The sequence below is a fragment of the Tetrao urogallus genome (assembly GCF_951394365.1).
Source record: "Tetrao urogallus genome assembly, chromosome: Z".
Classification (NCBI taxonomy): Eukaryota; Metazoa; Chordata; class Aves; order Galliformes; family Phasianidae; genus Tetrao; species Tetrao urogallus.
Window position 1 is genome coordinate 40,178,439 of NC_136816.1, and position 16,492 is coordinate 40,194,930.

A 16,492-nucleotide genomic window follows, 5' to 3' on the forward strand; every position below is an offset into this window, starting at 1 on the left:
GATTGATATACAAGCAAGAGCAAATTGATCTTTTCAGTTTTACAATGTTCAGAGATTTTAGACTCACTGAACTTGTTGCAATTAGCAGAACAAAGACACTGAACTAAGCAAAAAACGAAATTTCTGCTATTCATTTTCCAGAACAAGAGTGAAAGCAGAGTTTTCTGAGATTATATGTTGTCCAGTATACAGACTTATGTGCAAAATAGAATGAGGAAAACTACCCAGTGTGTAATCTGACATAGTGAAAAATTTGGTTATGCTGCTGTATTATTTTTTTAGACATGGTGCTTATATCCAAGGGAACCATGGGAAGTTTGAGGGAAGAGAAGACAATGTGAAAAGTACTGAAATTGCAATTGTTCTTGAGTCATGTAGGCCCTTACCTATAGCTGATGAGCTCCTAGAAGAGCAAAACAAATTAGATCCTGTAGTACTGGCCTAATGAACATTTGGCTTCTATAACAGATGTGGTATATTTTGATTGGAACCATTGATATTATTGTAATTACTTCTAAATCTTTGAACTTAATGCGAGCTTTGAAATATTTATTGCCATCCTGCAAAAAAGCAGCAAGTAACCAAATTGGTTGTTTTGGGCTGGTGAGGCTCAGAAATCTGAAGGTTTAGTTTCACTATGTCTTGCCTGTTTTTACTAAGCTTTCTGTCATTTTGCAAAGACAGAATGGAAAGGGAAATAAATAATCACAATTTTTACATCATTTTTTAATATTTCTATTTTATTGTCTGTTTTAAGAATCAAGCCCATAGTAAATGAAGGTATGGTCCAGATGTTGGACATTATTTTAATAAATTAGAATTGACATTGTCTGTCAATGCCACATCTGCTAGGTTGATAGATAACAATGACAGTGTTTGGTTTTGTTCCACTTTGGCTTGCTTACCACTCCAAAATGGCTAATATTGCACAAGGAACATGTTTCCCACTATTTATGAGGTACTGAAATTTAGAGGAGGAAACCTAAAAAGTATCCTATCTAATAATTCTCTGAAATCTAGCTCAGCATGGGATGTCACATATATATCACAAAGTATGTTTAGATCAATGAGGAAGGAATACTGGACAATTGAAAATGAAAGAAGTGAAATGAGGGCAGAAGAGAAAGAAGAACAGACTGGGACAAATGAGATCATATTCTCAGTAAAGAGGAGAATTAAAAATAGAGGAGATAAAAGGGGATAATGTATTTCACACAGAGAAACAGAGAAAAGATGAAAATGTGACAGGGATGCCAAAAAGAACATTAGAATGGTAACATAAAATGGAAGTGACCAAAACAAGGAAAACAAAGAGAATGAGTGCAAACTACAAAGGAAACCATAAAGCTGAACAAAATAAAATTTGTATTAGTTATTTTAAAATATGTTTGGGAAGCATGAAAAAGTGAATGAGACTGATGAGACTGTGGCTGAAGAAGAGACAAAACATAAATTGAAAAGCAAAAATAAATGAAAGCTCCTGAACTTTCCTTTGTTAACAGTGGTTCTGTTTACACTTTTACACATAATCCTTTAGTTCCATGAATCTGAGAAAGATATCAAATATTCTCAGAATTTGTTGTATTGGCTTACTAGGTTACTTTGATTTCTCTAGACATAGGATATGTAATGAATCTCCAGACAAGTGGAAGATCTATTAATTTATTAAAATAAAAATTTGTTACAGTTGTGTGGAAGCGGGTAGAATTTTACAAATTTGTGTTCTTTGAAAATAGAAAAAAAATGATAGTCTTTAATTGTATGTGTTCTCAGTATTGTCTTTTTGACAATTAAATGAAATCTGTCTCATCTTTACCATAACAGGAATAAGTAAACACCTGGGGAGGATACCAGAAATAAGTGGTGGGGGAAAAGGAGAGCCACTGTAAGAAGAGCAGCTATGTGAAATTAAGTTTGAGTTCGGTATAGCAGCTAAGGGATGTTTGTGCCTCTCTGCATAGTAAGATCCAGTATCCCTCTCTATTATCCTGTGAAGGCTACACTCTTTTTTTTCCAGTTGTGTTCATTTAATAGCTAATAATCTAATTGTGGGAGGGAGCAGATAGAGGAGGGGCAAACTCAAAAAATTGCTAGAGTCTATCTTATGCATAGATTTAAACATTGAAAGGCTCTTTAAACTAATGGTGCTTGGAGACCTAAGGGTTAAGAACTGCTTCTGTGATTTATGGAGATGGGAGAAGTAGATCTTTGTATAATGTAGGTGATCTTTCTTATATTGATGTTTTAGCCCAAATTGTTTCATATACTTTTAGAGGCATTTCAGGCCTTTCAGAGGGCCTGAAAGCTGAAAACTGTAGCCTGAAAAAAAAAAAAAGGAAAAAAAAAAAAACCTGTAACTATGCTTTAAGACTAATCTAAAAGGAAGGATGTGAATTATTTCAGGATGTTCTCTGTTATCACTGAAGCTTTTTGAGGCAATTAGGGCCATACACAGTGCCACAGAGAAGTCTAAAGGTGAGAAAGGCATATTTGTTTATATGGGCAAGCTTTTAAAAGACTTTAAAATCCAATACCATTTTAAATCTGTTTAAACAGTATTTACCCCGTGGTTAGACACGCTATTAACAAGTGAAAGAAAAACAGTATCTGTTGACTCAGTGTTTCTGTAAGGCAAATATTAGTTCAGAAATTTAAAATTACTTCCCTCAAACTCCTAAGCTCATGCCGAGTAGACTCCTGCTCATTAAAATTCCAGAGTATATTTAATTGCTTATCTACTCTGTGTAAGTACCTCTCACTGTGATGTCCAAGCACTGTGCGAATACTTGGTCCAACATGCTTCTGAGAACCACGAGTTTCATGTGGAGTGTTTCTTTCATCTTTGTTGATGCAACACAGTGTTGCATACTCTGCTGGCCTCATGAAGTAGGGGCAAGATGTTAACCTTCCAAGATTGATTTCTTTGTAGAACTGAGTACTTTGTTTAATTTTCTTTATGTAAGTTCCCAGAAAAGAGGTTCCAACTTGAGTTTCAAGGTTCCAAAAGCCTAAAACAGTGCAAAAAATAAGAGATCTTATTTTTCTGTTTCAGATATAAATTATTAAAGGTTATTAGTTGATTTTCAGTAAAAAATCATACTTCCTCTGACATATTTAGGCTTAATTTAAGATCAGATTTTAAAAAAATTAGTTCAAAATTGTCAAGAAGTCCCTGAACACATGGATATTTTTGTTGAGCTTCACAGTACTTGATGAGTCTTCCATTCAGAATTAAACTGAATTTCCACTAATGTCACTGAAAAACATTCCTTGCATTGAAAAGTCTTGAACTGAAACCTCATCTGTCACATAAGTAGTCTGTTTGCTGGAAACACATCATCTATTTGATGTTGTTGAGGATTTGTTATGCTGGCACTAGTTTTAGGATTAGAGACCCGTGGTTGCTGGGTTAATTTTTTATTTATGTTCCTAGTTAGAATTGCATGTGTAAATAGGTATTTTCATGAACTTTTAATGGATTTTTCTTTTCAAGTAGTAAGTATTCATCCACATGACAATCAAATGCAGTTAATTTTGTCTTATATTTAAAACAGCTGTAGAAAGAGATCCAAAATCAGATAAACAGTTCAGTGCTCGACAGATTATGTGAGTATCAGGACACCTGTCTATAACAGAGTTGTAGTGCATGTGCTCAGAGTGCATTTTGTTAGGATCAGACACATTTCTGGATCCAAGTTTTACCTCAAATATAAGTTGATTACCATTTTAAACCCTTATATTTTTGAAGTTTCCCATTCTGCTCATCATATCCGGTAGTTCTGTGTGAATGTGTATAAGAGATACAGTGTCTGTAAGGCCAGGGATGATTACTTCCAGTACATCAAAGGAAAATACATTCCTACTTACTTTGCTGTGCTGACTATTTGCCTTCATGTTTGCTGTTACATTTGACTAATACTTAGGCCAGCTCTTCACCACAATCTGGGCCTATAAATTCTAGATCAGACTGCAGACAAGGGTGAGATTGGGTCATGCCTCAGAATAACACAAGCACTTGCAGACTAGCAAAAGCAGCATTTTACCAAGGGGGAGACATCAATGCAGGATGAAAGAACAACCCTGGAATTCAGGCAGTTTTTTTACTCCAGAGGTATGAATGTCATGAGGCTCCTCTTGTCATATGTACAAAGGAAACTGTTGTCCAGAATAACAGGAGTTAAAAGAGTAAAGATCAGAGAGAATTTCTTCTTAATATTACTGAGAGATTCATTTATTTTAATAAAGGAACATATTCTATTTGCTGGAACAACCTAAAGATTTATTTATAAAGTGGAGCAAGAAGGCAGGAAAATCTAGAAAAAAATAAAGACCCTTATTAAATAAAACTGTGTATTATAGGACAGTTTTAAAATTGTCAGGTTTTGCACGCAAATTAGTTTTTCAGTCTCACATAAATGAGCATAAAGGCTTCATTTTCAGGTATATATGGTCATTGCAAGCTATCTGTGCAGTATGGTTTATATGCATGCCTCTGAGAGCACTGTACAGCTGCAAGCACTTGGAGGCATGTTATCATATGCATATCTGTTGACTTAAATTTTTAAATTCTTGGATTTTTTTTTTTTATGGCTTGGCAGATGATTAAAAAAGGAGCATTGTGTTTACCCTATTCAAAAGCATTTGAAAGAATTTTGCAGATAGAAATACAGCCATTGCCCACAAATGGTAAACCTCTTTCAGGACATAAGCAAGTTAGAAATCAAATTTCTGTCTTGATGTCTGTCTAGAGCCTCAAGCTTTTTTGCATAGATCTCTGCACTACTTATAAGTAGGCATAACCTTCTATGTATCACAGTTATTCTTATAAGCACACTTGCATACATGAGTAGTAAATGCATTTTGTAGTAAATGAGGCATTTTATTAATTTGTTGGTCTAGATAGCAGTGGATAACTCATGTTTAGCTCTACATAGAAAGGACTAGTAATAATTTATAAGACTGCTATAGATTATTTATAAATATACTCACGTTATAAAATATTAATAGTTTTCCAAGAAATGGGAAAATAATGTCAGCCTTGTGCAAAACAGATTTTTTAAAATCTCTTTTCACACTACACAGTCATTATGCAGAGTATTTTCTTGCTTCCAATTCCAAATTCATTCATTTCTTCCAGTTGATTGTTTTAACTTACAAATTCATGCAGCACTGCTGTGTCAAGAGAAAAATAGGATTATTTTTCTGAATAATAACATTAGTGCTTAGATATTGCCAGCGGTGCACATCAGAATGAATGTTCTGATATGTACATACCTGCATGGAATCACAATTGCCAGAAAGCACCTCAGTGACTCTGTTGCTGGTCATAATAGCAATAACACACTAATGAGCCTTTAGGTTGATTGTATAAATCTTTTGCATGATATTGCAGTTTAATTTACAATATTACTCCAACCATATACATAATAACTGACTCTGTGAAACACCAATTTACTCTGCAAAAATCTATGCTTGCAATTCACTAAATAAAAGTTTTTGTTTTAGAACTTAAAATAGGAATGAGCCTCCAAGAATCGATCTTAACTCCCAGATCTTCTTTACTATTTCTTCTTCTTGGATGAATCAGTGTATGAAATGGAAATAAAAATGCTGTTCTCTCTGTTTTCTATTTGTTAGGTCGTGAGAGACTGCCTTTCTTTTTGTATTTATAGCAGGCAGAATAGGAATTCAAAGTATGACAAGGAGATCTTATTAAATGAGAAATAGTAATATGCAACTTTGCGAGAGGTGCTTTGCATCTGCTCTTGAATACAGGTTGGATTTTTCCTTTGAAAGTTTGAGAAAAATATTCTTGCTGGCTCTTGAACTATTTTCAATAACATAAAATTAAAAAAATGTGACTATACTTGAGTAGACAGACCTTTGATTTTCATCATTTTTTTCTGTCTTGAAACGAATGTAGTTAATCCAGTGATAAACCTTGTAGTGTTTATACAATATTCAGCATTCTCAAGTCTGAATGTACATACTGCTAGGCAACAAAGTTCTTTCTCCTTCCAAAAGAAAGGCAAATGATTTGCTACAACCGAAATTCATGCAAAAAATGCCACAAAAAAGAAGAGCAAACTGAGCACACTCAATAGCAATCCTCCATGTAACCACAATTTTATAGATATTTAAAAGATTATGAGTTTTTCTCTACAAAGCTGAATGATATCTTGTTTACTCTTTCTCTGAAACAGAAAAGCATCTAGATCTTTGAAAATGATTTGCCTTTCTATTTGTTTGGAAAACAACACCTGTGGTCAATGCTTTGCTATTAGCTATAATGCATTGTCCTTTCCTAAGGAAAATAATCTGGAATTTTAGAATAAACAGTGTTTCACTGGAGAATATTACTGCTGTGATCTTTCACAGACTGCTGGAACTATGGAATCACAGAATCACAGACTAGTTGAGATTGGAAGGGACCTCTGGATCATCAGATCCAACCTCCTGCTTAAGCAGGGGCACTTAAAGCAGGTTGTCTAGCACCATATAGTTACGTACTTGCCTACCTAACTATTGGCAGGTTGAAGGACTCTATTTTTCAAGTAAATATCAAAATACAGTGGAGAATGCATATAGTTATACTCAGGAAAAGTTAGTCTAAAAGAAAAGATAGTCTTTGTATTCACAAGAAAAGCTAGTAGAAAACTCAGCTAGTTCTACTGCCTGAGTCCTTTGAGATGTCCCTGTTTTGTCAGGAAGTGGCAAACATAAGAGTTTGTTAGTCACCTAAACATCAGCCTGGTGTCAAATTGTCTTTCTCTAAATCCTGAAGACTTTCATGGCAACTTTTTCAGAAGAGGCTCACCTAATTATAATACAAGTTTTGAAAATAAGTACGTTTCTCCTCTAGTTAAGCACTAGCTCAACTCTCAGTAGCACTGTCCAGCATGTGATCTGCAGCTCAGAGAACGTGCTTCACAAGTAGGAGAGATTTCAAAGACTGTACAACCAGCTAGGATTAGAAAACAAGCATTCCACTGGCTTGCAACAAGTATTTTCAGCTTGTCTAAGTGAGGGTTACGTGGCTATCCAGCTGCAACCTTCAAATGCATCCAGGAAGGAAATACCATGGTAGAGGTGTTTTCAAAACTACTACAGAAAGAACCAATGATTGGAAACTAATATCATGCAAAATCTAGATTACAAGTGAGCTGCTGTGTTATGATTCAAGCATATTAGGAAGAATTGTGGTAACTTCTCTGTGCTTTCAAACCAAGATTTGATTCTGTAAAATATGTGTGGTCTATTTCAACCATGAATATGGCATTTGAAAGATAATTCTATGCAATGGAACAGACCAGATGAGTACAGTAATCCCTACTGACCTTAAAAGCTATGATTTTCTGAATGGCATTTTCTCAAATGTGACACTATATAGTCACTATCCAGTAATTTCAGCTTGATTTTTTTTTTTCGTCTTCCATTGTTTTGTTTGCTTTGCTGGCTTTGCTTTTTTGTTTTGTTTTGTTTTGTTGTTTTTGTTTCTTTCTTTCTTTCTTTCTCTTACTCCAGGAATTGGTCAAGGAGTTCCAGTGGTGGCCCTCATTGTGGAAGGAGGTCCCAATGTTATCTCTATCGTTCTGGAGTACCTGCGAGACACTCCTCCTATTCCTGTTGTGATATGTGATGGCAGTGGTCGGGCATCTGACATACTTGCCTTTGGTCACAAATACTCTGAAGAAGGAGGGTAAGTTGTTCGCTAGTTCAGATAGCTATGTGCCATGAGATATACCATGTGGACAAGTGCAACATATTATCTTGAAGTTGCAGGTGAAAAGATTCACAGAAAGTGCATATTTTCATTTTATTTAAAGTTCTGTAACAGTGTACTACAGTCCTCACGTTTCATTCAGTCCTACATAAATCAGCATGTAAATACCAAATGTTCATATAATCTAGTTTGTGTTTGCACTGCCCTTTGGGCATAATTCTACACATCTGCTTGTACTCACACAACTGCATTCACACTGTCCCACTTTTCATTGCAGACTCAAAGTGCAGCAAGGATAGTATTTAACACTTATTATAGACAATTTGAGTGTGTTTTTGCTGAATGAAGCTTAAAATATGTTTCATACTTTCTAACGTGCATGTTATGCCTGAACTTTGTTTTGTTTTGTTTTGTTTTGTCATTTTCTGTTTTTTTTTTCTCCCCTGCCCCATAAATACATCTGCAGTCACAGTGGTTGAGGCTGAAAGTGACCTCTAGAAGTCATCTGGTCCAATCCCCTGATCATGCAGTTGTCCATGACCATGTCCAGACAGCTCTGGAACATCTCTGAAGATGAAGGTTCCACTATTCTCTGGGTAACATGGGTAACATGTGTCAGTACTCCATCACCCTCAAAATATTTCCAGATATTCAGTGGAAGCCTTCTATGTCTCAGTTGGTTCCCACTGCATCTTGTACAGTCATAGAGTGCCACTGAAAAAAGTCTGGTTCATCTTCTCTGCACCTTCTCTTTGTAGTCCAGATCACCTTGAGCCTTCACTTCTCTAGGCTTAACTGTCCCAACTCTCAAAGCTTATGCTCAGAGTAGAGCTGCTCCAGTCCCCTCATCAGTTTCTTGTCTCTTCACTGGACACTGAAGTATGCCTGTGTCTCTCTTGTTCTAGACATCTGTGATCTAGACCCACCACTCCAGGATTAGTCTCACTAGTTCCGAGTAGTAGGAACCCTTTTACTTTGACCTGCTGGCAGGAGTCCTCCTAATGCAGCCCAGAACAATGTTCATGTTGTCTGCAAAGACACATTTCTGGCTCATGGTCAGTTTGGTGACCACCAGGACCCCCAGAACCTTTTCTGCTAGGCTCCTTTTCATCTGGGAGGCCTCCAGCATGTACAGCTACCTGGGGCTGTTTCTCCCGAGCTGCAGTACTTTGAACTTCTTGCTGCATGAAAACTTCTGCCCTGGCAGGGGCAGCTGCTTTCAGGACCTGATGGGGAAACCGAGTTCGTCTCTACCATACTGGAGACTGTTTGTTCTGGCACAGATTCACCTGGGCAGTCTTCTTTACAACCTACTGGACACAGTGCTGTGTCTACTGGCAGTACTCTGGGAGCTATGTTCTTGCCCTAGGCCCCATTTAGACCCCTCCTAGGCACTGGCCAAACAGGTGCTTGACACTCCACATACAGTAGCAGGGGGTAGCTGAAACAAAATTTTCAGACACCGTGGGTCAGCAGTAGCCCATTTTAGTGGTTATAATCTACAACTGCCTTAGCCCCACACCCTTGTGGACTCCCTTAATGCGTCTTTACTTGGAGCAACAGATATCCTCAGAAGGCGTCTCTGATGAACCTGACCTTGTCCCCAGAAGTTTCCAGAGCAGAACCCAGAGATTACTGCTCACAGTAAGAAAAAGGAAACAAGAGAAAATTTAATAATTTTAGGACAAAACATAAAAGTGGCACCAAGTCCCCCTCAGATTCTAATTACTAGAAGCTATTTCATGCTACTTCTCTAATTAGCTGCATTAAGCTGATCAAGATTCAGTGAGAAGGGGATCTTTTTTTTGTGAGTGTTAGATATGTATTAGTAAAGATATGTATTCACACCCACAATAGTTATGTGAATAATGAAACATAAATACATAAACATTAAGATCTAGACCAAACAATATTGCATTGCTTGAAAACTAATGTGATTATGAACTTCTTCAACCTAAAGCTCCCAATGAAAGTGAAATATTTTCCACTAATATTAAAAAGTTTTGTAATCAGGTTCATGCACTGGAAGCAGATTAGTTTTCATCTGAATCTGTGAGAAATCTTCTCTGTTTTCCATGCTCTTTCTACTAATATATTTAATGTAACCTTACTCAAATACCTGTTATCTCCTTGTGTGATGTGAACCTATGCAGTTTCTGTATACCATGTCTGTGTTCTGATGTCATAATGAAAAAATAATACAGCTATAACAGAATGAATGCAATTTATTTCATCATCACAAACTCTGACCTGTAAGAAAAACAAGTGAAACAAATATTGGCTGCTAGAAGTAGAGCAAGCAAACCATTTATTACCTGAGATACTCAAATCCTGCTTCATTAAAGATATTATTCTCACTTGCCATAGGTCCTGTTTCTGTTGTGGTTGTTTCAGGTGATTCCTGCAATAGAGCCTTTTTGTTTCTGTTCACTCTGCTCTTAATATAGTGCACAAGCTAGAAAATCTCTAAAGCAATTTCTGTGTACTTGCCCCACTTCTGAAAACATCACTCTTGAGTGCAATTATATTCTCAAGAATACCAAAAGCAAAACACCAATAATATGTATATTCATAAAAATTTTCTAATCTGAAAATTTCTATAAAATTTTCAAATACATTGCAGTTCGTGTGCAAATTGAGTATGTCTCTCCACTCTCTCCTCTCTGCTTACATTAACCTAGATTTGAAAAGTGATTAGAAGTGTGAGGAGAATATGGAATAATTGGGACATTCACTGACTGTAGCTACTAGCTTTTTCTTTCAGATAGAATCTAAGTAGGTTACACAGAACTGTGTCTAATACACACTAAATGAATGCAGCACATCCAATTTGTGTCCAGAATTTAATTCTGCAGTCCTCTTTGCAATCAGAAGTCTATTTTAATTCTGGCTGCTGGCTCCAAATCAGTCTTCTTCAAGACCCAGCATATCTTCTCACTGCTGTGCACTAGATATCTGATCTAAAGCATTCAAAACCCACATCATTCATGGTAGCAGCAGACTCAGCCCTTGGGCGCTGATATTATCACAGTTTTTTTCACTACCTTAAAATTTTATTCACTGCAGACAAGAAATGGAATCATTCTCTGCATATACAGTATGTATGCATGTATATGTGTACTAAGCATGTCTGTACATTTGTAAGTTTATTTGCAAACTTGTTTCAAGGCATCACAGAACTGCATCTGGAGGTGAAGAAGGATAAAATATAGCTCTTTGCTTGAGTTTCCATCAGTGCAACACCAATCCACCCTTTCAGAAAGATCCCTAAATGTTGGGCAATTGCTCATCTGCCCAGAAGGCCCTTTCTATTGGATCGCGCAGAGTTCTGGTGTGCCTGCTTTCCCTCTTCATTGTTTATCCTTTCTAACTAATTTTACTTAGCAGAATATGACTAGTGGCACAGTATCCCTTTGTCAATGTCTGCACATCCTTGAGCAGACAAGAGAGAGAAAGCTGGGTCTACATTGTTTTCAAGACTGATAATAGGCTTTCCTTCTGAAGAGCTGGAAATGTCACAAGCCTAAGGCTGACATTGGATGCCTATTGTAGCTACAAGCAAGACTTCTTTGGGTTTCAGTGGAATGAGGCTGCCAGAACAGCACAGATCACTGCGCCTGCCTTGACTTGCAGGAGATGCTCCTGTGACTTCATGATGTGCTAAGAACAATGATGCACACCTTAAAATAAATGTGTCTCACATCTCTCAGAAAAAGTCCATCAAAATTTCAAGGGGAAGCCAAGGCAGATAGAAAGTTTCCACTGAACTGAGATTTGAGCATTATGGATACCAGTCATACAGTAATAGTGCAAAATGTTTTTTAAGTTTACTTTAAGTGTAATACCAACATTTGCATGTTACCTTGGTCTGAAAAGCACTGAACAGAGTGTTTAAGAGCTGTATTTTTTCAGATCATTTTATCATTACAAGCAAATAAACCTAGTGAGTTCCCAGTACGTTTTACATCTTAACTACAAACAAATTATATGCAGTAGAAAATCTAAAGGAAGGCTCAATTGCAGGCTTCCCTTTGATATGACTTGGAAGATTTTTTTGGCTACTTCTTGGTGTTTTCACTAATTTAAAGGTCAAATTCTGCAGCCCCCGAAAAACTCGATTTCTCAAATTTTCAAACACTGAAAATGTGTTGAAGTTCTCTGAAGGTCAGGAAAATAGAAATAGTTCATAAGCACCAAAATTTGCCCCCTACAAAGCCCCCATACTATATAAGAGAGTGTCCCAGTAGTTAATAACTATCCTTCACATAAAGCCAAAATATTTTTGAATGCACAATGAAGCATGCCTTCTCATTTTACTTTTTTTTATTTCACAAACTGGAAGTAAAACAATGGCAGTGTAATTATTTATAGAATCATTCAGTAGTAGTAGTAGTTTTTAATCTTCAAGGATTTTTTAAATTAAATGCTGAATTTAAAAGGAGAGAAATGAAACACTAGGTTAAAACTGTATCACTTCTTAGGCAAATATTTCCTTACAGAATGGGAATTACTTGCAGTATTCAAATGTAGTCTCCCAGCTGAGTTTACAGCATATTAACTACTCATCAGCTCTACTCTTGCAAGTATAAAACCCTAAAGGAATTCAGTTCAATGCCACAAAAATGTACTTCTTGCCAAATGTTCACAGGGAAACAGATAAAAGATTCTTTCTATTTTAAATGAGCAGCCTCACAAGAGAATCATTAAATCTTGTGTTTGGATTGATCTGTTTCACTGTGGCATAGCTTTTAGGCTTCATAACTGAAATATGTGACATAAATATCTTTCTTTCTAATAGAGAGTAGAGAAAATGTTGGGATGCTTTAAGCATAAAGGATCATAATGGAAGTACAGTGTGACTCTTCTGTGTCCCTCATGATGTGTACTGTTGCATCTGAGTTACTTTGTAAAAAAAATTTCACACTGCACACTTTCGTATCATTAATGTTCTCTTGTATTAAAGCTCCTTACAGATCAAAACTGGATAGAAGCAGGTCATTTTTCTGCTGAAACACAACCATCTCTCAGATTAAAGGCCAATCATTCAATAAACACAGTCAGTGAAAAATGGTGTAGAAGAACCACCACACAAATGGAGAGCTGCAAGTAACACTGATTCCTTCTGAAAACACCCAGATATTGTCCCCATTTGAATAGAATGAAGGAATAATTACATTTATCTTCTGTCTCTTCTCATTACAATGCTATACAAAATATGTGGATTTAGAAGGTATAAGAAATTTAATCTGTCCAATGGGGTCCATGCACTACTGCATCTTATTTTCAGTTCCAGTTTAAAAAAAAAACACAGCAGAAACTCTGGTCATGTTTCTAACATATGGTGTGATTGTTTACAGTGCTAACCATAATTAAAACAGAAAATCCCTTCAGCTTTCCATAGAGGACAGCAGGGAGCAGTTTTCACATCACATTGATATTTTATGGATATATTTTCCTTATCATGAACAAAAGAATAATTAAAAAAAAACAAGTGAAAAAAGCTAGAAACAGATGGTGTGCAGGTCAGTGAAAAGGAAGTGTATCAATTAGAGGATTTCAAAGCATTGTGATTACAGAAAGTTTAAAAATCTATAATGAACTTATATTTGAAATTGGTGATAGGAATTATGCTAGTATGTTGTACAATTCCAGTACTAAAAAGCTCTGGAGTGAAAAGACTAAATAATTTAGGGAGCTGGCTATGGACCAGATCTTTCAAATCTCCTCCAGCGTTCACTACAAAATCACGTTCCATGAGGCTGAAAGATTGCGATGTTATTGAGGACAGTGTTTATTATCTCCTCATATGTTAGGCATGGCTTCAAAAAAATTTCTTTACAAGGTGTGAGAGTGCCAAAATGCTGTCATCTCTCTCTACTGGATCATCCAAAAAAAGGAAGTTCTGTTTAATATTACAGCATATCTTGAACAGAACTAGAATGTCACTTCATTTACTTTGTCATTTCGACAGTTTTAATTGTAGTCTCTTTTGATCCAAGACATTTTTCTCCTTTTTTTTTTCCTATGGTAAGATCATAAAGATCAGGTTTGATAATCCATTGCATCAGAACTAATATCGTTAGGTATTCACAGAATCACAGAATTACAGAATTGTAGGGGTTGGAAGGGACCTCCAGAGATCATCGAGTCCAACCCCCCTGCCAAAGCAGGTTCCCTACAGCAGGTCGCACAGGTAGGCATCCAGGCAGGTCTTGAACATCTCCAGAGAAGGAGACTCCAAACCTCCCTGGGCAGCCTGTTCCAGTGGAAAATTCCTTAGGAAAAGTTTTTAAAAGATCACTCATAGCCACCCTTATGAGCAGATTCTTTGTCTAAAATTAAATGTAGGTAGATATGCTTCTTCCTTAGATGCCAGGTTTCTAAAAGTATGTTCCATCAAAACATAAGTTATGTAAGCAATCCTGCTTCTCTGGAAGAAACACATGAGTGCTTGTTTCCTGAAAATGATCTTAGGTACTTAAGGAATGAAAGAACAGGCTTTACCTATGTGGGGAGTGTACTAAGAGAACAAGTCAAATTGTCTGTAAGGTGTTTTGAGAAGATGAGAACAGCTTACCTGTGGTATTATGTGGAATTCCAGGAGTTACACCACCAAAATGCTCCTAGCAGGACATTATCGGTTTGTTGCAATGTATTTTCTATACTGAAGCCTACCAGATAGATTATAAAAATGTTGTCTTCTTCTGACGCTACCTGTATTTCAATCTGAAGCACAGTTTTGTTAAGGTGAGAGTGTGCTAATGTTGCAGGAAGCCATAATTGCAGAGTTTCAGTCTGGTAGACTGGGGAATGTTAGGCATCAAGGTCTCATAATCTATGACAGAGGCTACTAAATACTGTTTCCCAAGTCAGTGTTTGAGAATCTTCTGTATTCTAGATTAGACTCCTTGTCACAAGCTATCTCTTTTCCCCTGAGCATATTCTTAGAAATGTGTGATTTCCAGCAGTGTTTAATAATACTGCATGTGTAGCAAACAGAAATTTCTTTACACTGCAGCTAAATCAGCACATCACTGTATGTCTCGGTTATTTTGCTCACAGTGTTCTGTGAAATTATCTCTTTTACATGCATTGGATTTGGTGTCCATATCCCAACTACATATATTTTATTAGGCTGGTGCAGAATCAAAGAATCATAGAATCACAGAGTCACGGAATCACAACAGGGGTTGAAGGGGAACCTCTGGAGATCACCTTTGCCAACCCTCCCTGCAAAAACAGGTTCCCTACAGCAGGTCACACAGGAAAATGACCAGGTGTGTTTCAAAATCACAGAATCACAGAATTGTAGGGGTTGGAAGAGACCTCTAGAGATCATCGAGACCAACCCCCCTGCCAAAGCAGGTTCCCCACTCCAGGTCGCACAGGTAGGCATCCAGGTGAGACTTGAATATCTCCAGAGAAGGAGACTCCACAAACCCCCTGGGCAGCCTGCTCCAGTACTCTGTCACCCTTGCAATAAACAAGTTCTTTCTCATGTTCAAATGCAACTTTCTGTGCTCCTGTTTGTGCCCATTGACGCTTGTCCTGTCGCTGGGCACCACTGAACAAAGCCTGGCCCCATCCTCTTGACTCCTGCCCTTTAGAAGTTTATAAGCATTGATAAGATTCACTCACAGGCTTTTCTTCTCCAGGCTGAATGGTCACAGGTCTTTCAACCTTTCCTCATAAGGGAGATGTTCCAGGCCCCAATCATCTTCATAGCCCTCTACTCGACAGTGTATAGTGGATCTCTGTCTGTCCTGAACTAAGAAGCCCAAAACTGAACACAGTACTGACCATCAGTATGAATGTGATCTCCACAGGGCAAAGGGGGAGGATCACCTCCCTCAACCTGCTGGTCATCCCTAGTGATGCACTGTATGATGCACTGTAAGATACCACCGGCCTTCTGGGCTATAAGGGCACACTGCTGACTCATGGCCAACATGTTGTCTACCAGGACCCCCTAAATGCTTCTCTGCTCAGCTACTTTCCAGCAGGTCACTTCAACACCTAACAAGTACCTGTGTATGCAGTTCTTACTCCTGAGGTATAGAACTCTACACTTACTGATACTGAACCTAGTAATATTTCTTTCCACCAAATCCTCCAGCCTAGCCAGCTCAAAAAAAAAAACACAGAAAGAGGAAGTAAAACAAGGCAACTGGGATATTTTATTTGAGACCTTAAGGAATGAAAGAAATATAGACTCGGTATGATCGGTTTCAGTTTACACAAAGCTCAGATTAGCTACATGCGCTTTTTTCAGAATACTTACTTCAAGATCTTTGTCTAGAACTTGCTCTAGAACTGAGGACCACTGATGCTGGGAAGCCTAGAATAACATCAGCAAGTTTCTGAACAGTGATACTGTGAAAGATGTGTTCCACTGAAGTTAGGAGCCATTTTTAATGTCTTTTTTTAAACTCAAACAATAAACTTTAATCATAGCTGTCACATGAAGTTTGCCTTATGTGCCATCTAAACTTACACTGTGGTGTTATCTGCGAGCTTTAACTCAGGAAAGAAAAATAATGGCTGCGTAGGAAATTAAGTCCTGAGTATTTAATTAATCTTTCCTGCAATGCTTATGAAAGTAAATTCGTCTTGCTTTAGATTGAGAGAAAGCTAATTTCTGAAACAAAACTTCAAGTTTGGATTCTACACATTTTTTAAAAGAAAACTAAATTTCCAAGAGAAAATGATGTGAGTTTCATCCTAGCATCTTTACAAATGCTTTGTAAAATTCTTTCCTGCCTCAAGACT

The 16,492-nt window shown here is 37.1% G+C and overlaps 1 protein-coding gene across 5 annotated transcripts in view; it reads left to right on the forward strand.

Annotated features, from left to right (window-relative positions):
• Positions 1-16,492, forward strand: part of TRPM3 (transient receptor potential cation channel subfamily M member 3) — a gene marked incomplete at both ends in the record, with an annotated part of 364,749 nt that overhangs the window by 265,333 nt on the left and 82,924 nt on the right. For all 5 annotated transcript variants that reach the window (XM_079548514.1, XM_079548516.1, XM_079548517.1 and 2 more), the window contains one exon: positions 7,525-7,699. In XM_079548514.1, coding sequence (XP_079404640.1) covers positions 7,525-7,699 — 175 coding nt within the window. The remainder of the gene's footprint in view (positions 1-7,524; positions 7,700-16,492) is intronic.